This window comes from Chiloscyllium punctatum, chromosome 27 (genome assembly GCF_047496795.1).
Source record: "Chiloscyllium punctatum isolate Juve2018m chromosome 27, sChiPun1.3, whole genome shotgun sequence".
Classification (NCBI taxonomy): domain Eukaryota; kingdom Metazoa; phylum Chordata; class Chondrichthyes; order Orectolobiformes; family Hemiscylliidae; genus Chiloscyllium; species Chiloscyllium punctatum.
The window spans coordinates 35,189,733-35,214,337 of record NC_092765.1 but is presented as its reverse complement, the minus strand read 5'-3'; the positions used below and the strand labels follow the sequence as shown (position 1 = coordinate 35,214,337).

The following is a 24,605-nucleotide window of genomic DNA, read 5'->3' as shown; positions in this document are numbered from 1 at the left end:
CTAACTATTAACCACAAAAATCGTCAAGGATATCATTAAAACTTGATCTTTATTTTAAGAAAATTCAGTGAATGATCTGCAGAATCTGTGCTGTGTATTTATAATGTCTGTCCAATTTTCCTCCTTGTATTACTTCTGCAAAGCAAGGAGAAACTCTACCAGATAGATTTATTCCTCAAGACTGGGGTTTACTTCTTCACTTCCACCCAATTCCACTGCCTCTTACTCCTCAGCCTTACACCACAGAATATTCTGAAGTCCCTCTCTACATTTCTAAGACCTATTGCCTCCTCTCCAAATTCTATTCTGGCCAACTTCCATGTATTCAACTGCCTAGCGACGTTAACACTTCCCCCTCCAAAGGTGACTGCATTTGCTCCTCTAGATCGCTGTCTTCAACCCTTCATTTAAAAATAAAAATTCCCTCAAATCTTTTGTTGCCACAGGATGAAAATTGGAACTTCAATTTCCAATTCTCAGGGCTTCAATTGTGACATTGTCACCCAGACAAACTGTAACTTGGTGTAATCTGTGCATTCTACCAACAGAAAAATATTGGAACTTATTGGCAAACTGCAAATATATCTGAATAAGATGGATTGAAAGCTTGATACTGTGGTAAAAGAAGTAACGCATATTTATATATTTAATTATCTCAAGAGCAAAATCCTTTGCAGTCAATGTAGTCATCCCAAAGTTTAGTTATTGAAATAATGGAGGCAAACTGAGCGATTGATTTGTGCAGAGCAAGTCTTCAAATATGGCAGTGAAATAAATGACCACATATATGGGTTATTGAATAAAAACTGAAAGAACTGCAGATGCTGTAAATTGAAAACAGAAACAGAAGTTGCTGGAAAAGATTAACAGTTCTGGCAGCATCTGTGAAGAGAGATCAGAGTTAATGTATTGGGTCTGGTGACCCTTCCTTGAAGGATGAATGCAGTGCCACAGGTAGTATTCTTTCCATTTGAAAGTTCTTACAGGACTCAGTTTTGCATTCCACTCAATGTTTGCTATGTCTAACTATGTAGCACTCTGGCACTGTACTATTACAGTGGCACACAGTAATAATGCCTTTGCAGTGGGACTCAAATCTACATTCACCTGCTTCAAAAGCAAAAGTGCAACCACTAAACCAAACAAAGAAGTCCTCACCTTTACAACACTAAGCTTATTTTGTAAAGTGATGGTGGTAATCATTTTTCTCAATGTAAGGACATGGGACATGGCTGTGCAAAGGTATATGGCAACAGAAGGTCACATAATACATTGCACATGCATTTGTCTCCCCAGTCCCCTGAAATTAACTTTTCTTGTCTTAATTGTTGAGTGTGTTCATAACCAGCAAAGGAATGCCCAGTCATAAGACTGCGAAAATACAAAATGGGCAACTACCCAATTAAACTAATTGTCATGGAATAAAATGTGACACCAAGGCCAGTAAATTGACTGAATCTCACTCAAAGATAAAAATCTCACAACACCAGGTTATAGTCCAACAGGTTTATTTGGAAGCACCAGCTTTCAGAGTGCTGCTCCTTCATTAGGTGGTTGTGGAGAACCATTCTGATGAAGGAGTGGTGCTCTGAAAGATAGTGCTTCCAAATAAACCTGTTGGACCACAACCTGGTGTTGTGTGATTTTTATCTTTGTCCACCACAGTCGAACAACGGCACCTCCAACTCCCTCAAAGATGGAATACTTATCATTGGAACCAATTTAATTTTAATATTTAATTGAGGTTATTCAAAGAGATGGTCTACATAAAATTGGGGCTGTAATGTCATAAAATCATAAAATCACACAGCACGGAAACAGACCCTTTGATCCAATTCATCCGCAAAGACCAGACATCCAAATCTGACCTAGTCCCATTTGCCAGTACTTGACCCATATCCCTCTAAACCCTTCCTATTCATATTCCCATCCAGATGTCTTTTAAATGTTGTAATTTTACTCACCTCGACCATTTACTCTGGCAGTTCATTCCACACATGCAACAAGGGCAGGACCTATACAGTTAATGTCCTCAGATTTTTGCTTTATTGCATCAGAGATTAATATAGAAATGTGTGGTTAACATAAATGAAGAATTGACATCCATTCATAACCCATGGTGTGTAGTTTGGGAGGGCCAACAGGTGAAGAGTTAATATTGGCATAATATGTAGGTGTGTTGGCTCATATCAATCCTTGCTTAAAAATGTGAACCAACTGTGGCATGCCATTTTTATTTATATTTTCCCCTGTGTTACTCCTGGAGAGTTTGTGATTTGAAGACATTGATACCTTGTCAGTTGCAGAATCAGCAATCTGGCTTTGGCAGGAGAAAATAAAGTCACAGTTTGCTGAGGGCAAATACAGAGAGCTGACTGAGATTTTATGCTTTCCAACTTGACATAAAATATTATTGCAATTCCTCTGTAATCTGATAGGTTCTAAGCATCCATGAATTTCCCAATTGTTTTACCTTCCAGTCTAGGTTATCCTGGCCCCTTACTGAAACAAATTGTGTTATATAAACATCTGCTTTTGACAACCAAGTGTCCTATCCTGATCTTGATGAGCGCAGGCAGAAATTCACTTTCTCCATATATGTAACAGTGTCACCAATTGATAGAAGGGGCAGGAGTTTCTTATGTATCTCAAAGTCTCAATATCAAGAACCCATTGGGAATCCTGAACCCATACCTCGTGAGAGTCAAACCAAGGGATATATTTTCTCATAGGCGTCCTTCCAATTGGTGGCATCCAACCTCGCTGTCAGCCCAAAAACAGAATCAGAGGCTCTAGAAACTTGGCAGCTGGAATAAAAGCTGCAAAGACAGCTGGGGGAAAACTCAAAATGAAGGTTCTATCATCAGTGATGTGCAAGGGGGCTAGTTTACTCAGATAGAAATGAAATTTCAGAGCGGCCCAGCAAACATTGTGTGATCAGTCCAGTGTTGGCCAACAGATGTGGCCTTTGTTGGTGCAGTCTCCTCTTTGATGGGTGGACCCTCTTGTTTGGATTGTCTCATAATACCAAAGAGAGGGCATCTGTCTTTAGATGGTAGCTGCTGTATATGGCACAGAGTTGCCCTTAACTGGGGACTGTGTAATTTCATTTCTGTCCACTTTGTTGAGTAGGCAGTTGATTTGAATTTCTGACCCATCTTGGGAAACATCTGCATGACAGGATGGGGTCAAGGAGCTGTGCCCCATCCCCCTAACACAAGGCTGTGAATTTTGTTTTTAACCTAAAGTGCTATAAGTTGTAGGCGGCACGGTGACACAGTGGTTAGCACTGCTGCCTCACAGCGCCAGAGACCCAGGTTCAATTCCCGCCTCTCTGTGTGGAGTTTGCACATTCTCCCCGTGTCTGCGTGGGTTTCCTCCGGGTGCTCCGATTTCCTCCCACAATCCAAAAATGTGCAGGTTAGGTGAATTGGCCAGCCTAAAATGACCGTAGTATTAGATGTCGGGGAATGGGTCTGGGTGGGTGGTGGGTCAGTATGTTTTGTTGGGCCGAAGGGCCTGTTTCTACACTGTAAGTAATCTAATCTAATCTAATCATAAACTGTGATGTCTGACACTTAGTTCTAGCTATCTAATGCAAACTGCACATGATCCAGCCTTCAAGGTAAATTGCTGTTACTTCTCCATGTTGCATGAAAATACATGATTTCTCTTCCTAACAGCACTGCAGTTGTACTTATACCACATGAATGGCAGTCATTCAAAGGGTCAGCCACTGCTTTCTGCTCAAGAGCATTTAGGGATGGACAACAAATCACACCACCCATGGAAGAGTATAATTTTACTGTTAGAAATGGTCATTGTTCTTTGTGACCTGCTAATGTGTAACATTAATAACATAGTTGCAAGGTTACAGGCTGTGAGTAAATCTAGCAGCTTGACTGCAACCTGTGGTCCAACCACATTTTAAAGTGCTGCACACTGCATGGAACAATTGAACAATTGCAAATCAGTGCCAATAAACTCATTTTAATGAAGCCCTCAAGATCGAATGTTCTTCATATCTGGGGTTTTTTTTGGAAACTATTATCTTCTGCTCGTTGTAGGTAAGGCATTACAACGTGCAACTTGGTCGGCATCTAATCTTTGTATTTTTGTCTACTCCTTCACAAGCACACGATTATTTTTCAGTCTAGTGTAGCTTGTCAGTGATTTTTGATGAGCACATCACTGTCCATGGTTAAATGCCAGTGGATACTAAATTGCCTTCATTAATAAAGGTCCGAGTGATTTGTTCTTGGATATTAAGGTGGTAAAGTCTTTAATCTTACATGTGGCTTAAACAACTGCATATTTGTGATATCATCCTCTTTAATCTCCAATACTATCTTTTTGATGCCATCAGCAGTACACCAGAGAGCAGCCTGCGGCAATTCTCTGTCAAAATTCTTTCTGTGGAGCAATGAGGGCCTTGAAGTTTATGATATAAGCTTTGCACTGAATTATTCATTGGTAGACTCATCGGGGGCTGACTTACTTTACTTTCACCTAGGATATTTTGTTATTAACAAACATAACTTGTTCTCTTGGATTTGTTTAGCAGATACCAGGCCAAGTGGGAGACCAATTGGAACAGTCAAGGAAATTCCAAGTACCAAACTTTCAGGTGGGTTCACAACAGGAATACAAACTAGAATGTTAAAGCCTTCAAAGACCTCGTTCTTTAGTGAAAGACTGCTTCTAATCCTATTTTTTATCGTTGTTGCAGTTCCACCTAATGTCTTTGCTCAGAATTCCCTCTGGAAAGGCTCTTATGAGTACCTTGGGAAGAGGCAGCCAGTGATGTTAACAATTAATAGTTTTAATCTATCAACCAGTCAAGTTAAGGCAACTCTTCTCGATCAGAGTGGAGTAGAGCTTAGATTGAAGGGTAAGTAATGTAAAACTGCTGAGAGTTGTACAGCAAAGTTTTTTATGTTGTAGTAAATAATGTTTACAAGCCAACTCGTTTGTGTAACAAAGTTGTGTGTCCGTTCTTTATTAGCACAAGTAACATCACAAGGCATCTTTAATGCAACAAATAATGTACAGGATTTTTAGCCCTTGATAACTTTCCCAGCGCCATTCTGCAGCACATCATTTCCCCGAGACAGGATTTTGTGGCGGAGCTTCCCACCCATAAGTGACGGATAGCCAAATAACAGGTTGTTAATCCCATCTCAGGCTCATTATCAGAGACCCACTGGAATTCTTCCGTCAGCCTGCATGCCCTTGCGGTGCAAAGGAAGCAGCCAGTTGCCTGGAAGTGTCAGACCAGGGGAGCACACAGACTGTATTGAGACCTTTCCTTGTTTTATGGCTTCAGCTACAGTTAAAACAAAATAAATAAACTGCTGGAAATCTGAAGCAAAAACAAATTGCTGAGAAAATGCAGCAGGTCTGAATAAGGGTCACTGAATGTGAAATTTTAACTGTTTTCTCTCTGCAGATGCTGCCAGACCTGTTGAGCTTTTCCAGCAATTCCTGTTTTTGTTTCAGCTGCAGCTACCCCGGGAAGTGGCTGTAATGGTGGCCACTGGCTAAGTCAATTTCTGATTTAGCGATTGAAACATTTGAGACATAGTGCTTCCATCATAAGGCACTCTCTTCTCTATCTCTTGTTTGTTCTCTCTCACGTCCATAATAGTAAGTTGCAGCTTTTCCTGAGCTGGAGAGCATTAAATTGATTAACCGAATCAAGGATGGCTCAAAGGCTTCATCTTCTCTCCGGAATTAAGCAGTCAATGACCAATCAATGTCCTTTAATTGGACAGAGATCCAGCCCTTTAGCTACGACTTGCCCACTTTGAGGATAATCACTATCAGGTTTTAGATTAGATTAGATTACTTACAGTGTGGAAACAAGCCCTTCGGCCCAACAAGTCCACACCAACCCGCCGAAGCACAACCCACCCAGACCCATTCCCCTACACTTACCCCTTCACCTAACACTAGGGGCAATTTAGCATGGCCAATTCACCTAATCTGCACATTTTTGGATTGTGGGAGGAAACCGGAGCACCCGGAGGAAACCCACGCAGACACGGGGAGAATGTGCAAACTCCACACAGAGAGTTGTCTGAGGCAGGAATTGAACCCAGGTCTCTGGTGCTGTGAGGCAGCAGTGCTAACCACTGTGCCACCGTTCCGCCCACAAGGTGATTGGTTCCCACCCAGTATGAGATTCTGACCACCCCCACCTTCCACCATATGATATTGATGTCAAGGTCCCAAACCAAAACCCATTATCCCTCCCAGCGTAACTCATCATAACTACCTGAGCTTTCTTTCTCACGAAATCTCAAACATTTCCGGTACAAATTGAATAAAACCTTAAATTTCAAAGTGAATGATGGCAGTTTTTAATTTGTTCAAATTGATGTTCAGACTCAGGTACAATTTTTTTACAATGTATTTTCACTAAGTTGAACTAATATTTATAGACTCCATATCTAAATGGTAATCTGTAGAAAGAATGGTGATCTACGTCAGTTATGCATCAGAGATGGCCTTGTTTATTCCCCAGTACTTAGCTCAAGCAGAAACATGTGAGTGAGTGGGTTGATGTTTACAATCTCGATGATGAAATGTTTCCCTTCAATGCATAAAAATTTAGTACAAGAAAATGTTAAGTTCAGGAGATGGAGGGAAAAATAAAATGCTGTTTACTGTTTTTTTTTCATAACCTATCCTCAGGGTACATGTGTCAAATGTATCCATTTGCAACTTTAGCTTTTCTTTGTTGGCAGTTACAATGTGAATGTGATTGAATATGCACATTGATTCAATTAATGCCTAAAAAATACTAATAGGCATATAGACTACATGTCAGTTAATGTAGAAAATTGGCTATGCCTGTGTTTTATGTTGCCAACAAAGAACCATTTCGCTTCACTATCCACCTGAAAAGCAAGCCTGAAAATGAAGTTTCATTCATTGAGATTTATCCCTGGTAATCCAGTGGCTGACAATATGAGATATATGGCCACCACCACCACTTCCAACAGAGAGAAGTGAATCACAAAATATACATTGATTCAGAAAGTCCAAAATCTTCTGTACAATCATTCTTACTTCAACTTCAGCTGAATTTTTCTCACACTCGCAAAATTGTAGAAGTACGTTACAGCCTTAGCATTTCAATTCCACAATCTTGGGGCTTTGCATTCTGAATTTGAACTACTTCATCATTTGCTCCACAAAGAACCCCCGTCTGTTTCCAAGCCTAGTCCCATCTTGCATAGTGGGCCAAGACATTTTCCTTTATTTTTTAAGTATAAAATCCAGCATGTGTGACTAATCCCACTGCATGTTTACTTGATGGAAACCTAATAAAAATAAAGTGAATTATTAAATAACTCTCATCTAATTGCGGATGTGTTTATATCTGTCAGGTTTCTACAAAAAGGAAGAGCATCACCTTCTTCTTGAACTATATACAATCCGTGGTCCTGTTGAAATGTTTGTGCACAAGTTTAAGAATGACAACCTGGCTCTGGATGGCTATGTAAGTAGTGATGGGTGTCAGTCTCCAAATGTCACAGTTAAATTTTACAGCTAAGTACTTGAGATATGTTGGACTGAAAATAGCAAAGTGGCATTGACTTAGAAAATTAATGGTGCTGTGTGTCAGCACCATGGAACACTTATGGTCTAGAGGAATTGAACACATAGAATATAACAGTGTTACTATGCATAATTAAGGCCCAAAATTTAAATCCATTTTTATCTACTCGGTACCTTAGTAGAAGTTCTTATCGAGCCATTCAGTAGGACATCCAATGTATCAATAAAGAACATTACAGTGTGTTTATACTGATAATATCAATCAGGTAAATCTGTGCTTCTGCTACTTCATGATGATATGATTAGAAAATACTTTGGATAAAATTCTCTTGAGATATTTCAGACAGCTTTGGTGTTACAGCTTAGTATCAAATTGATCCACATATTTAAGAGAATATCAGCAATTATTGGATTGATACAATGGGTTTCCAAGGAATACATGCAGTATAAAATCATGAGGGCCATAGTTCTCCAAATCCCCATGGTTTTAATTATGGATTAGAATATATACCATACTTATACTCTATCTGCATATGTTACAGTAAAGAACAGAGTTTTCTGGGTTCCTGCACTGACACCAGATCCCAGATAAAAAGCACTGTGGTTGACTCTTAAGAAGACACTCAGATCAATGGACAGTTAAAGATGGGGGCAATAAATGCTGATCCAGCCTGCGGTGCCTGCATTACATGAATCAAACAAGGAAACTCAAACTGAACATCTGGCGAAAGTCACATCCTTCAAAAATAAAAATGATCTTTTCAGTTGGCATATGTGAAAGAATATGACTTTTTCTTGCTATGCTACTCCTGGAAGCAAACGTTCAACATCTTAAAAAAAGTTATATACATTGGATCCGAGAGAACCCTCTAATCCCACTGTCAGCAGGAGCTCAGTGGATAGAGCTCAGTGGATAGCATTCACCTCTTGGTCCGGAGATTTTAATTTCAAGTCCCAGTCCAGAGCTCTCAATCCAATATAGTGCTGAGGCAGTGTTTGCATTGTTGGTGTCCCATCTTTCTGGTGAGATTTTAAACTAATGTCCTTTCTATGTAGTTACATGAATTCTACACTCAAGAGGAAATGTTCATATGTTTTATTAAATATAGGAGATTCTGTGGAACACTTAGAGAAGCAGGCTCTGTTAATGTGGTTTGGCATCACAATGACATCTACTAATGCAGCAATATGTAAAGAGCCACACACAACTCTGCCGACCAAATAAATGTTCTGCTTAGGAATAACATACTGAGCTTCTGTGATTTCCTCCATGGCAGTGAAGTGTAGCTTGCATCTTCCCTTTAATTCAATCCCAAAGCTGAATGGAGAATGATCTAAGTTTTTGTTTCTTTAACCCGTATCATGTACCTCCACAAATATCAGTGCATACTTCCCTTTATCCGATTTAAAATCAATGTTCTTATCATTGACTGCAATATCCACATATCAGAATTCATCTTGCATGTCTGACAATCAAATGAGTTGAAGTGCTGCCATGGGTATGCTGCATTCCCCAGGAAGAGGATTTCCTGCCCCTCCATGACTCCTGTTGCTAGGACACCTACAGTTTGCTGTGTCTATGTTTAATTTTCTGTGCAGCTGCTACAGCTGTAACATGATCTCTGTCTTTGCACTTATAATCCCCTACTGAGAAGCTACCAGTGGGGTTCCTTAACAGCATCAACTGCTCTCAATTATTTTACACATTTTCTACTGATGAAGTTTTTGAGTGCCCACTTCTTCCCTATTTCCATAAATACTTTGATTTACTGGAATGGTTTACTCACTGTAGCCGACTGATTGTTTTTTGGTTTGTGCCACTTCCCAAATCGTGTATATCCTCACACCTTTTTTGAGCTTTCTTGCAGGCTTTCCCTTCTGTTTGCTGTTTAGGTAGGACTTGAAGTCTGTCACTTACTGTTCCTTGTCACAACTGAGCTTCTCTTAAGATATTTCCCCTCTTCTGGATTGCTGGGCTGGTCTCATGGTTTCCTTGTAACACTGTCCTGTCACTCGGCTTTACTGTACACTTTGTGCCACTCCCCTGTGATTCTGTAGATTGGTACATTGGTAAATATGGATTTCTAAAAGGGTAATTGTCTCTAAAAGACTTGCTAGAGTTTTTTTTGAAAAGGTAAAAGAAAGGCTCTAAGGATAACCATGTTGATTTGCTCTGCATGGATTTACAGTTTGATACAGTTCCACTCAACAAACTGGGTCAAAAGTTACTGGTCATGGTGTAAAAGGCACAGGAGCAATGTAGATGCAAGATTGTCTAAGTGATAGGAAACAGTGTAATGGCCAATGGCTATTTTTTGTGCTGGAGGAAGTTTTGCAGTAGGGCTCCCCAGGTGTCTGTACTAGAGCTATTGCTTTTCATGATTTATATTAAGTATCTGGATCTAGGTGTGCTAGGGACAATTGCAAATTTTGTGGATGACACTGAAACTTAGAAGAATTCTAAACTGTGAGAAGGTCAGTATAGAACTCTAGAAAGGTATAGACAAGTTGGTGGAGTGCGCAGACAAGTGGCAGATGAGTTTCAATGCAGAGAAGTAAGAGGTGATGTACTTTGGAAGGAAGAACGTGAAAGACAGTATTAAAAAAAAGGTGTACTATTCTAAACGGGGTGCTGGAGCAGAGAGACATGGGTATAAATGCACACAGTTCATTGAAAATGCCAGGACAAGGAGAGAGAAAGTACTAAATAAAACATACAGTGCCCTCAGTGTTTTCAATTGCTGCATAGAATACAAGATTTAGGAGGTGATGCTGAAATTATGTAAGACAATTGTTAGACCACAGCTGGAGTAATGTATGCAGTTTTAGGTGCCCACATTATAGGAAAGATATGAATGCACTGGAGTGAGTGCAGAAACAATTGCGAAGCATGGTTCCAGGAATGAGAAACTTCAGTTATGATGATAGATTTGACAAGTTGGTACTGTGCACCTTGGAGAGAAGGATGCTCAGATGAGATTTGAGAGAGGTTTTTTTAAAATCATGAGCAGGCTCAATAGATTAGAGAGGCAAAGTTGTTTTCACTCAGAAGGGAACAAGAACCAGAAGGCATAGATGTAAAATGATGAACGAAAAAAAAAGGGATGATGTGAGAAAAACATCTTTTCACACAGTGAGTAGTTAGGGTATGGAATGTGCTGTGGTGGAAGCAGGTTTAATTGAAGCATTAAAGAAATCATTGGAAGATTATATGGATAGAAATATTGTGCAAAGGGAGAAAGCAGGAGATTGATACTAGATGATGATGCTCATTTGAAGAGCTAGTGAAGGTACAATAGGCTGAATGATGTCCTTCTGCACTGTGATGCTTCTGCGATTTATGAAATTACATTCTGCAAAAAAAGCTTTAAATGTGCCTATTAGTGTACACATGCTTACAACAAAAGTAAGCTCTTAGAGACTAGTAAAGGGACAACAATTGGCAAAGCATACCATGCTGATTGATCTAAAGAATGCTGTTCAGCCTTTATAGTATAAGGGGTTAATCAGACTGTACACATCATTTTAGGAAGTGACGTGATGTCACATGATATCACTCCTCATTCAACTCGATGAGAAGATGTAACCCCCAGTACCAGTACGAAGGTGTTTTCCAACAAAGTTACCTCAGTGGACTCTATAGATGCTCCATATTAGCATAACAACAATACTAGGAATACTATAGATTCCAACGTGATGCCGTTTAAATCAACACAACAAAATTTTGATTTGTGTACTTCAAATGAGTACTTTTTTTGTACTAGTTTGGTTGGTCTCAGATAAACAGCACAACCTAATGGAATCATAGAGAAACAGTCAGGACTAGAAATGTAGTTACCTTTTCATGGGACACAGGGTGTTCTCAGTTTAATGCTTCCACCAGTCAAGACTTATTACCAGTTTGAGGGTTTTTTTATGTTACTGTCCCTGGTATGTGATCATTGCAAGGAAGACCAGCATTTATCAGCCATTCCTAATTAATCCCAAGTGCTCCAAAGAATACTTATTCTGTCTGTACATATGGTCCAGGAATGAACAGGGTATTTTAGGTTCAACCATTAATACTGATTGCAGACTTACAGCAATATGGATGATTCATAACTACCTTCTGAAAACTGCTCCAGTAAGTCATTCAGATCAAATGACAATTATGGATAGGCAATAAGTGCTGATCCAACCAGTCACACCCACATCACAAGAACAAATTTTAAAAAATCAAACTGAACATGTGAAATTCATAATCTTCAAGAATATAAATGCTCATTTCAGTTGACATGCATGAAAGAATTAATTTTGATTCGTTGAGTGACACCGTTGGTCTATTTATCATTGGCCACAGGTCAACACAGCAACATCTGTGACATAGGCAAATGTTTGCAACCCTGGGAAGTAGGCCTGGATTAAGGGTGCAAATGATGGACAAATGGAAATCTTGTTACAGTGAGGACTAATTACAGAAAATAAATTCATGGCCACCTTCCCTAATTATCCTGTGTGTAATAGATATTTGCAAGATTGCTGACCTCATTAATTATCACACAGGTTTCAGCAGAGGCTTCAGGCAGCACATTCGTGTACCAAGGATTTGTACAAGGCAAAGACTTCGGACAGTTTGGTCTCCAAAGAATAGGTAAAGCTTCTTTCTTCTCAACTAATAGATTTCATCATTCTGGATCATTCTGCTAAAGGACTTATCAATGCCAGCTGTCATGAAGATTATTTTTTCTCCTGGACATGATTTCATTGGTTCTTAAACTTCATAGTAGTTTCAATTCTTCCAACTTAAATTCAGCAGAAGGAACTGTCTCACTGTCTGTTTCAGTCCTGAATGCTGTTCCATGTACCATACTAAAGGCACAACAGCAAATCACAAGAGCCTCTGGGGATTTGAGGCTGGAATGGGTTATATTCTGGCTTCTCATTCTGACAGGGATCCTTGATCACCAGGAGTTCGTCAGAAATATGAGACATGCACAAATGATGCTCCAACCATTAGTTTTAAATGGTTAGAAAAGTCACTCACAATGTATGCCCAAACCCTTGATCCGTGCTCTCAAAAAACACTGCTCCCAGCCAAGAACTCAAAGTAGGAAAAGACAGTGCCTTAATAGTGTTTACTTAAATGGGACTTGATAGATAGCTATGAGCAGAAGAACTGACAACCATAATAATACATCTCTTCAATGGGAATTTGGAGGTTGTGTGATCTGTCCTGTCAACTGCTTCTGTCGACTTTGAAACAGATAGTGTCCCACAATATACTGCTGTAATCCACAATACCCATTTCAAAACCGATAGGATTAACTTGTATTTTTGTGAATAGCCATCTCTAAACATGATCAAAAGAAATCCATTTTCAAGTTAAGGAAGCCTAGTGAGGAAATCTGACACTCAAGGATGTTTCACAAAAGAGTGGCCTATGAGATCCCTGGAGATGATAGTGCTGAAGGATTCTTGGCAATAAAATTAGCCACAGCAAGTTAAGCTGACTGTGTTTTTTTTCATCATCTTCTACATGCAGGATTTTATGAAGTAAATTGGCTTCATTTGTGTCAGCCACAGTTCAATTGGTAGCACTATCACCTAAGTCAAGGTTGTTAGTTTAAGTCCAATTTCTTTAAGCATCAATCTAAACTAAGGCCTGAACCTTTGATCCCAGCTCCTCAAACCTGATCCAAGAAAAGTCCCCTGGGTATTTCAACCTATGACCCAAGCATGGGGTGTAATGGGAGTCATCCCCTCGCCTTCAAAAATGACAGGACCAAGTACAGGGGCAGTACTTGTAGATTCAGATCATCAACACCATTTTGTCTAAGACAGAAGCTGTCTCCTGTTCAGGGTTGGCTAACAGTTAGTATGTCAGGATACATTAAAAGTCATTTTCATCACTATTATAGCATGTGACCTGAGGGTATAAAGATATCAGACTTCATCTTAGCTCGGGCTGACATATCGATGGAAGCAAGCTACTCTTTGTACCTAATAGCTTGATGTTGGCCCAGACAAAGATGTGCTTGTAAATGTAATTTTTATATATATATTACTGAGCTGAAATAAATATGGATTGGATCTTTAAGGAGCACTTTGCCTACTTCTGAGTCTCTTGTATTGCAAGGAACTGCCACATCAGGTAAAGATACTCTTCTGGAAGCAATATGCACATCATCTCTATCTCAGCAAAACCAATTCCAGAAGCTGAAGGCTCCCTTCATCCTCACAGAAATTGAGGCCTAACAGTTAAATGCTGCACTGTCAGTCATGTCACTTTTTAGATGAGATGTTCACCAAGACTTTCTTCTGACATCCCAGCTGAATCTCAAAGATGGCATGCCATTATTTGGAGAAGATTAAGGGCATTATCCCTGGTGTCTTGGCCAATACATGTTGGTCTTACATGAGCAACAATAAAGTGGTGTAGTTTTTCCTTATCACATTGCTGTCTATGGGAGTTTGCTAGGCAGACATTAGTTGCTACATTACAACAGTGACAACACTTGAAATGTGTATCATCGTCCAAAAAGTACTTTGGAATAGCCAGTTGTCATGAAAGGTCCTAATTCAAAGTTTTTTCAATGTAAGATGTAACCTTGAAAAATCCATCATGGAGCAAGACTCGAAATGGGTGATTTTCATTTTCCTCTGTGAGGATTATATAATATATCACAACCCCAGAGAAATACACAGCAAATATTTTCCATCTTGGAAATATAAGCTTTGGAGTATAAAAGAATTTTCTTTATTCACATGAAACAGAAGACTGTCAATCTGAAATAATAAAATACTGGAAAATCGCAGCAATCAGGCAACATTTGTGGACAATTAAAGAGTGAATATTTCATGTTGATGACCTTTTTATGAAATATGATGCAGATTTTACATTTGTGGCAATGGATGCATGGCCAGTTTTACACAATGCTTGTTCTGAAGAAAGGTCACTGGAATATTTAATTCTGTATTCTGTCCACTGATGCTGCCAGACTTGCTGAGTTTCTCCAGCAATTTTTTTTTGTTTGTTTCCAACCTCCAGTGTCTGTAGTTCTTTGTTTTATTTTTGCATCCTGCTCAATTTACTTGATAAAATCATGAGGGGCATGGATATGATAAATAGGCAAAGTCCTTTCCCTGGGCTATGGAGTCCTGAACTAGAGGGCATAGGATTAGAGTGAGAGGGGAGAGAAATAAAAGGGACCGAAGGAGCAACGTTTTCACACAGAGCGTGGTGCATATATGGAATGGGCTGGCAGAGGATTTAAAAGGCATCTGGATGGTTATATGAATAAGAAGGGTTTAGAGGGATATGGGCCAAGTGCTCGCAAATGGGATTAGTTTGCGCTAGGATATCTGGTCAGCATGGAGTTGGACCAAAGGGTCTGATTCTGTGCTGTACATCTCTATGACTCTATGACTGTTTCAGGGCAGTGCAAGCAGACTGTTAAATCTCTATCACCTGTTTTGCACTCGCCTCCAAGACACCTTTATTCCCTCTTAAAAGTGCTCCCTGACAAATCTGCCTTTTCTATTTGGTGAATTCTTGTGACATAATTTCTATTTAACATTTAACATTCTCACGCTTAAACATTGCACCTGATATATTAGACCAGAATTTGCTGTGAATATAATGGTTTAATGAATGGCCCCTCATTGTCTCTTATGCATAAACTATACCACAACTTGAAAGGAGATCAGATACATCCTTTTCTGTAACTATCAAAACCTCCTGTCTGAGTTGAATTGATCCACCATAACCTATGAAAAATGGCATTTCACCATTTACATCATTACTCAAATGCACCAAATCACATGAAATTGTTATATTTCTGGAGTAGATTTGTAATATCCCACACGTAATCTTTTTAACAATGCTTATGACTGCCTGTCAACCACTTGGGTCCCCAAATGTGAAGTTAAAAACATGGACTCTCATTCCTTGCTTTTCACTGACATTTCAAATTGTCCTTTTTGTTCTTACTTACCTTCTGCCTCACTTTTCTATCCTTTTAGTTTCAATTTGTTTCCTTTCTTTCTCTTCCTGAGCTGTTTTGACGTTGAATTCACCCAAGCTACCGTTCATTCTCACAGGAATGTGCCATTCTTGAGCTCTTATCCACTGCCGTTTGAAAAACCCCCACATGTCTGATGTAGATTTACCCTCATGAGTATCTTAAAACTCTCAGTATTATGGTCAATACCCACAAAATGCTGCCCACTGAAACTTCGCCCACCTGGCTGGAGTCATTTCCCAAAACCAGGTCCAGTTTCACCCCTTCCCAGGTTGAACTGTTTACATATGGTCGGTATAGATTCTGCCACATCCACACCTCGTGCATAAAGTGAGTCCCAGTCATAAGGGAAATTAAAATCACCCACCGTAACAACCCTGCTGTTTTTGCATCTTTCCAAAAGCTGTCAACATATTCTCTCCTCCATTTCCTGCTGTCTGTTGGGAGGCCTGATGTAGATCCTCAGCACTGTGATTTCACCTTTTCTATTCCTGAGTTCTGCCCATATTGTCCCACTGCACAAATCCTCTGATGTAGCCTCCCTCAGTACAGATATGAGATACTCCATTATCAGTAATGCAAACCCCCCCTCCCCCCCCCCCCACCCCTTTTACATCCCCTTCTATCACACCTGAAACATCAAAATCCTGGCACAGTCAGCTGCCAGTCCTGTGCCTCTTTCAGCCAAGTCTCTGGAATCGCAATAATATCACTGTTCCAAGTACTAACCAAAGCTCTAAATTCAACTACCTTGCCCATTACCTTGCATTGAAACAACGGCATTTCAGACAACCTCTTTGTTCTTCTTGGCAACATTTCCCAGCCTGTTCTTGTTCTTAGTAGCATTTGCCTTGATTTCTACCTCTTCCTCAGTTTCTGTATCTACTGCCCTACTCCTCTGGTTCCCATCTCCCCCGCCTCACTCATTTAAATCCTCCCTAACAACTCTACCAAGTACTCCCCCAAGGACATCAGTCCTGATCCTGCCCAGGTATAACCCGTCCAGCTTGTACGAGTCCCACCTTTCCCAGAACAGGTCCCAATGCCCCACGAGTCTAAAACCCTCCCCCTCACACCATTTTTACTGCCACATGGTTATCCTATATATCTTGCTGTTTCTACTCTGACTACCTCATGGCACTGGTAGTAATCCTAAGATAGTTACCTTTGAGGTCCTACATTTCAACTTTTTAATTCTCTCCAATCTGCTTTTGGGACCGCATCTTCTTTTTTTCCCGATCTCATTAGGACCAACATATATTTCAACCACTGGCTGTTCACCCTCCCCATCCAGAATGTCCTACAACTGCTCCAAGACAGCCTGGACCCGAGCACAGGGAGGCAGTACACCATCCTGGACTATTGTTTGCCACCACAAAAATGCCTGTGTATTCCCCTTACAATTGAATCCCCTTTAACTACAGCATTTCTATGCCTATTTGTCCCTTCCACTGCAACACACGTAATCATGGTGCCATGAATTTGGCTGTTGCTGTTATCTGCTGAGAGGTTTTTCCCCTCAACAGTATCCAAAGCAGTATATTAGTTTTGCAGGGGAACAGTCACAGTAGATTCCTGCACTGCCTGCTTAGTCCCCTGCTCTGCCTGGAAGCCACCCATTCCCTTTCCTGCCTGTAGAGTCTGAGTCCATGGTGTGACCACCTCTGTGTACGTGCTATCCATGATACTCTCCGCCTCCCGAATGCTCTACATTGTCCCCAGATGCCGTGTCCCCAGACACCGTGTCCCCAGACGCTGTTCCAACTCTGAAACTTGGGTTTCTTGAAGCTGCAGCTGGAAACACATCTTGCACGCATGCAGGCCCCGGGCATGAGAAATGTGCCCGGCTTCCCACATTGAACCAGCGGAGCAAACCAGGAGTTGGAGTGCTCCTGCCATGCCTTACCCCTTTAGCATAATTAATTCTCACAATGTCAAATATTTTTAAAACCAAATTGAATCTCCTTTCTACTTCCTAAGGCCCTACCATTCAATATGTACTCCCTTGCCTCCGAAAGTCCTCACTCATTTCAATGTTAAATTCAATGTGCTATTGGTCTATCCAACTGACCAACCTGTTGGTATCATTGTGTAGTCTAAAGCTTTCCTCCTCACTATGTTTACTCCAATAATTTTTGTGTCATCCTTGAATTTATTGAATAAACCTCCGATATTCATATCTGGATTATTAATGTGCACAACATACAGCAAGAGACACAGCACTAATCTTTGTGGTACACTCCTGGACACAGCCTTCCAGTCAGAAAAATGATCTTTGACCATCACCTCTTGCCACTAAGCCAATTTTGGATCCAACTTGTTAAATTGCCTTAAATCCTTTCTTAACCAGTCTCCCACATGGACCGTTCTCTCCCCAATGTAATTTGGCAATTTAAAAACAGGGATAAACTGTTTGACCATCATTATAAAAGGAAAATGCTCTTCATAGGATGGCCTGTGACCACACTGTTGACCTCTAATCCCAACCACTTCTTAAGGAAAGGAGTTAAAGATGGCACCTATTGTCTGCCAAATCTGTCTCCAAATCTGAGCTGGGCTTTAGTCTTCGCAGGGTTCTTGTCTAATGTATTTTTAAAGCCCTGTCTACAGCCCTAGATATGTGATTCATCAGGACTGTGGTCCCAGCATGATGCAAGTAGAAAGCATCCCATTGGAACACCTCCCTTCTTCCCCAGTACTGGTGTCAATGTCCATGAGTTTGATCCCACTTCTCCCACCCCAATCCTTCCTTTCACAGGAAAGAGGCAGAGGCCATCAATGTAACCAAGAAATGGGAGAGGGTGTTCAGAAGAAACTTTGTTACCCTGAGAGAGTTCAGAACTCGCTCATAGTCAGTAGTTTAAACCAGTAGTACCAACGCATTTAAAGGGAAGCTCGAAAAGTATATCAGAGAGAAAGGGGACAGATGGGGTTGGACTGAGTAGTAAATATCTGTGTCATTACCATGATATAGTTACTTAACATTAACTCCTGTTTAAAAAGAGGAAATGGGTGATCGGACTTTGAGACAAAAAGGAGAAGAAAAATTTATTTTCTTGCTTTGGAAATCTCCCAAAAAGAAATAAAATCTTAAGAATTGGGACTCTACATTTCTAATGAATCATGTTCTGTGCTCACAAGATTGATTTACACCATTAACTCTTATTACAAGACTAAAAAGGATGCTGAGACTTCTAATGACATGCCTTAACTTTCCGTGGTGAATTTAATGTGGAAATGCATCAAGTTCCTTTAAAAACAGAGAGGCTGTGAATGAGATATGGAACAAGGCAACCCAGTGAGCAATTTATAGATATTCACACATGACAGCACCTTGTCATTTGCCTGAAATTCTACAGTTTGCACAGAAAACAACAGAGTGTCATTTGCTTTGCCATGTTTTTAAAAGTCAAGTGAAAAATGCAGAAAATGTACTGCAACAAATGGTCTACAATTTCTACATTGCAGCTTTCAGCAATTTTGATCAGCAGTTGCTGATCACAAAATCTTCTCCTGCAATATGCATGATGGTAGCAAACAGGGCTGAATGAATACCACTGTACTTGTCAGAAATAGAGAGGAAAGTCAGCAGCTTGTGACCTGACCTTTTGAGGCTCCGCAGGAAGCTGTTACTTTGTGTTTGAGGTCTGGAGATTTATCAGGTTATTATGGAATATGAGTTTAAGCAGTAATAAGGGGATTTGTCAATTATGCAGCTCTGTAGTATTTATGGGGAGTTTATCATTATATTATTATTATATTACTCCAGTAAGCTTCAAAAAATATCAGTAGAGATCAGTAAACAAAGTTAAGTTGCTGCTCACACAAACCTGGGTTTGCTGAGTGAAAGTGCCCTCATCGAGTTCATGGTTTCTTTCTGCAGTTGTATTTTAAGCTCCATTCTTGAATATGTCAATTGTTTTCTATCTCATTCAGATCTGCACATGCTGGAAGCTGGCACGGACTCAATAGGGCACCACTTTAGCACTAGCAGCAGCTCAGTGGCTGTTGCCATCCTCGTGCCTTTCTTTGCCCTGATAACGGCAGGATTTATATTGTATCTCTACAAACACAGGTGAGTCCTGCACTGGCAGGGGCAAGTCAGCCAAGCGCTCCAGTTTGACCAGGTTTGCCCTGATTTTCGTTCTAACCATGTAAGCTTTTAGACTTGTTAACTTGGGGGAGCTATAATGTCGATGCCTGTTTGTGTTTCCTGTCATGTGATATTTTACTGTGAAGCATTAATGGAGTTGTTTCCTCAGCACTGAATCCCTGAGGTAGTATTGAAGAACTGCTGATCTCTACTGTAATCCTTAAAGTGTGTTCAGCCCAGTTATTCGACTTTATATTTTACAGAATGATAATATGTATCACTTTCTTCATTTTTTGACCTTGCTAATGCCATTTAAATATATTTTTGCCCTTCTTCAGGTCTCTTTATACAGGTTTCTTTGAGATATGCATAGATGATGTCCTGAGTGTCTCCTAGTACTGTTGTTATTATAAGTGACATTATTATAAGTTGTTATTATAAGTCAGTTAACAAATTCTTTCCACATCAGATGTTTCTTTCATGCGCGAATACACTCAACCTTGAAGAGAAATTGCCACCAGCTTTTCTTGTAAAATAGAGACCAACAGCTTACGTGGCACGGTGGCTCAGTGGTTAGCACTGCTGCCTCAGAGCGCCAGGAACTTGGGTTTGATTCCAGCCTCAGGCAACTGTCTGTGTGGAGTTTGCACATTCTCCCCTTGTCTGTGTGGGTTTCCTCCAGGTGCTCCAGTTTCCTCCCACAATCCAAAGATGTGCAGGGTAGGTGGATTGTCCATGCTAAATTGCCCATAGTGTCCAGGGTGGATTAGCCAGGGAAATGTAGGGGGTGCTCTTTGGAGGAGCTATGTGGACTCAATGGGTCAAATGGCCTACTTCCACACTGAAGGAATTCTTTGATTTTGTGGTACCTGTTTCAAATGCCTGGAGTTCCAATGTCTCAGGAAAAGAACTGCAAGTTGTCACTGTTTCTGACATTATCCTGTTTGGGGAAATGAGGGTGACAGATGTAGGAGACAGTGCGACACTGTTGCAGTGAATGAGAGGCCACACGTGTTTTGATCTTGCTAGCAGTGTGTGCAGCCCCTGAAAGAATTTTTAAAATGTAATCTGAGGTTGAGGAGAACAAGGTACTAGAGTATGGATGTGAACATGCTGGATTTGACCCGAGCTAACTTGCAAAAAGGATGTTGACAGATGTTTATTTCAGCACCAGTTCTCATCAGCAAAAGCATTTTAAATGTCAGGTCATCTATTTTATTTAAAGAATTGCATAGCAGGGGTGACATTTAATAGCATGTCCCCACCGCGCCCCCCACTCCCTCCCAGGAAGTGGAGGGGATGGGGAAAGGTCACAGAGCTGGCTAATTTGTGCATCTTATTCCCAATACACACAGCACATCAGATTCCTTCTGCGTGCCACTGAGCATGCTGATTGCACTGTCGACTGGCGACAGTTTCAAAGCAACTTCAAAATCATGCAAGTCTTGCAGCAGTGGTAGATAGCCTCCCCTCTTTGAAACCGTCAGACACCTCTTAAACGGAAGGTGCATTGTGGCTTGAACAGGAGCTGGAAGTCAATCTGCCATTGATTCTGACTCATCTGGATTTTCCGATAGCTGGCTAATCATTTCTGTAGCGTTGATGGGAGCTGTGCATGGGAGCCCTATGTAAATTGCAAAATGGCAACTCTGAGGGAATTGCCTGGGAAATTGAAGATTCCGCTGGGTTATTCCCAGAACCCTCTGAAAACAGCCATTCATTTCAGAGAATTCTGAAGGTTTTGCAACAATTACAAATTACTCAGGAAAAGTTAGAATATTAAATAACCAGTTTAATTCCTGAGTAACTATTGAATTGACATCCCAACTTAGCATACACAATGCAAAACAAGACAACGCACATGCATACGCACACGCACATACACACTGACCCGTCCCTCCCTGGGACCTGACATTCCCCCTTCCCCTCTCCCGCTAAGACCTGATCTTCCATCCCCTCGTGGCAAACTTGACCCTCCCTCACCACCAACTCTGCAGCTCCCAACCCACCCTTCCCCCAGTTAGCGACAGCCACCCTCACCTGCTTGGACCTACCCTAAATACTTTGTCACTTCCCTTATTCTTTTTCTAATTTGTGGCCTGGCACCCTTCCATCCCAGCACGCAGACCTCAACAGACTCCTTAAGTACTTATTCTTTCACAGAATCTGTCAAAGTGGCTTTCTGTAATGTTGGACCTTCACGTCATAGAATATAGGAATTGACTGTGTGAGAAACAGCGTGTTTCCATTCTCCTGACTGTTCTGCAATGTAAAGGAGCTGTCACAATAACATTGTGTCATGCATTTCTGAAAGAGCCCGAATTGAAATCTCTGGTCTCAAATGCAGTGCTCTATCATTACATTAAAGAAGTGAAAAGGCATGTGATTGCCATTTCTCAGAATGTCCAGCGCAACAGTGGAGAGCTGACTCCAACACCTTCTGACGCTGTGAGCTGTAAATAAGAGGAGACATGTTCTATCTGTAGAGAGACAAATCTACCCCTTCCCCAACCCCTTAACTCAGACAAAATTTCAGAATGCATAGGACCAGTGCTTTGCTGACACTCAGTGTCTGGAGTTAAGCTCTGAAGTCCTGATTTCACTGAATACAGTGACACAAATAGTTCAGTGATCTCCTACAAATGATCAAGGTCAGCAAACACAACATCAAATGCTATATCCCACCAGTTAGACCAACAACTGAACATGATGCTCAATGCACCGTATCCCTATCACTCACTCACCAACAGTCTCTGTGTATCAGGACTCATACCAAAGAATTATATCTTTTCCTTAGCTATACATGCTGAGTGTTGCGACAAGCTTCACACTTTACAGCTCGCAGTTTGCCCATATTAATAGCTGTTCAATCATGACAGCCACATCACCCAAAATGTTTGCGCCATGAGTATGTAAAATTATAAGAGATATGGATAATCAAGGTATTTTCCCGTGGTGGAAATGTCAAATATTAGGGGGTATAGGTTTAAGGTGAGAGGTGGAAAGTTTAAAGATGTGCGAGGCAAGTTATTTGTAGGTCCCTGGAAAAAATTAGAGGACACAGTTTAAGATGAGAGGGGAAAGATTTAAAAAGATCTGAGGGTTACTTTTTCGCAAAGAGTGTGGTGCATGTATAGAACCACAGGAAGTGGTGGAGGCTGGTGCAACTACAACATTTAAAAGGCATCTGGATGTATATACAAATAGGAAGGGTTTAGAGGGATATGAGCCAAATGCTGGCAAACAGGATGGGATTGGGATGTCTGGTTAGTGAAAATGAGTTGGAATATATGGTCTGTTTCTGTGCTGCATAACTCTCTGACACAATTACACTGTCAAACAGGCATGGTGTGCCACAACTTGGGCTTGCCAACTGATCACTGCTGCCATTTCAGTCAATCATATCCTTTTTAAAGCCTTTTTGAGTTGATGAATGTCTGGGGGATTAAAATTAAATGATTAAAGTTGAATTTGACAGCTTTCACTTTAATAGTAACAATAGCCAAGAGGAGCAACCTGGTAAGACTGTGATGGAAGTGCGAGAGTACAGTCACTCAAAATCTTTCTTGCAGCCACCAGCTCAGCTTGTCATACTGTGTATAATTTGATGACAATTTGGAAGTTAGACATCATAGAGTGATACACTAGGTATTAGTGACCTGCAGACAGGCCAGGGAACAACAGCAGCATAGGTGCCAGTGCAGAGCCAGGCAAGGCTATGTGTTTGCATTCTGCTTTAGAGGACTCCAAGAACTTCAATAAAACAGGCTATAAAAGAAGGCTAGTGGAGACATACAATAAGAATTCTTCAGGTGTTTGCTGGATCATCTTCTCAGCATAGAGGAACCCTGCACCAACCTTACACTGACATTTGTAGAGAGCTTGGAGCCCATCTTTTCTTGCATAGACTGGTGGCCACCCCATTAACAACATTGTCCACTTGGCTATGACGTGACATCTGACAACCATTATCTCAGTTTCCATTACAGCACAAGCTGAAGTATCTTAATGCCAGTGTCTACAGTGTGGAAGCTCAGGTTTTGTCACACAAGGGGCGGCTGATTGCTACACAAGTTGGAACATTTAAGGAGCATTCAGACAAATACATGAGTGGGCAGAGAACGAGGGATACAAACTGTGTCGAGGCAAAAGGCTTTTAAATTTCAAAAGGCATCATGTATTGGTGCAGGCTTGGTGGGCCAAAAGGCCTGATTCCCTGCTGTATTGTTCGTTGTTTGGTTAGCTGTCTTTGAATTGAGAGCCTAAGTTGAAGATCGAGTGTGAGATGGTGCAAATATCTCCAACTCGATCCTGCAGGTTCATCACAATAATCGTGTTCGAAGCCACAGGCAATGCCATCCTTGCTTTATTGCGAGGCTTGGCTTGTATTATAGAATCATAGAATCCCTACACTGTGGAAGCAGGCCATTTGGCCCATCAAGTCCACACCTATTCTCCGAAGAGCTTCTCTCCCAGATCTACTCCCCTACCTTTTCTCTGTAACCCTGCAATTCCTGCACGTTCCTGGACACTATGAGCAGTTTAGCATGGCCAATCCATCTAACTTATAGCTGCTACAAGTGACAGATTTCATTGCGATCCTCATTACTGAAGCGCAGAACTCAGACACTTTGTCAATCACTGAGGTTCAGGTCGGAGAATTGCTCCCTGAACCCCCCAGATGGATACGACTTCCTGTTGAGAGCTCTTTGTCCCCTCTTCCTCCTCCACTTTTTCTAACACCTTGTCATACCCTCTGTTATAGAGTTACAGCATCCTATAGCACAGAGATGGGCCCTTTGGCCCAAACTGGTTCTTGCTGACCAAAATGTCCATCCACAATAACCCCATTTCCCTGCACTTGACCCATATCCTTCTAAACCTTACCTATCCAGGTATTTGTCCAAATGCCTTTTAAATGTTTTAATGTACCCACCTCGACCACT

The 24,605-nt window shown here is 40.9% G+C and overlaps 1 protein-coding gene across 1 annotated transcript in view; it reads left to right on the top strand.

Annotated features, from left to right (window-relative positions):
* csmd2 (CUB and Sushi multiple domains 2) overlaps window positions 1-24,605 on the top strand; it is a 602,495-nt gene that overhangs the window by 565,412 nt on the left and 12,478 nt on the right. The window contains exons 60-64 of the mRNA XM_072548527.1: window positions 4,562-4,627; window positions 4,730-4,891; window positions 7,395-7,507; window positions 12,109-12,196; window positions 19,503-19,641. Coding sequence (XP_072404628.1) covers window positions 4,562-4,627; window positions 4,730-4,891; window positions 7,395-7,507; window positions 12,109-12,196; window positions 19,503-19,641 — 568 coding nt within the window. The remainder of the gene's footprint in view (window positions 1-4,561; window positions 4,628-4,729; window positions 4,892-7,394; window positions 7,508-12,108; window positions 12,197-19,502; window positions 19,642-24,605) is intronic.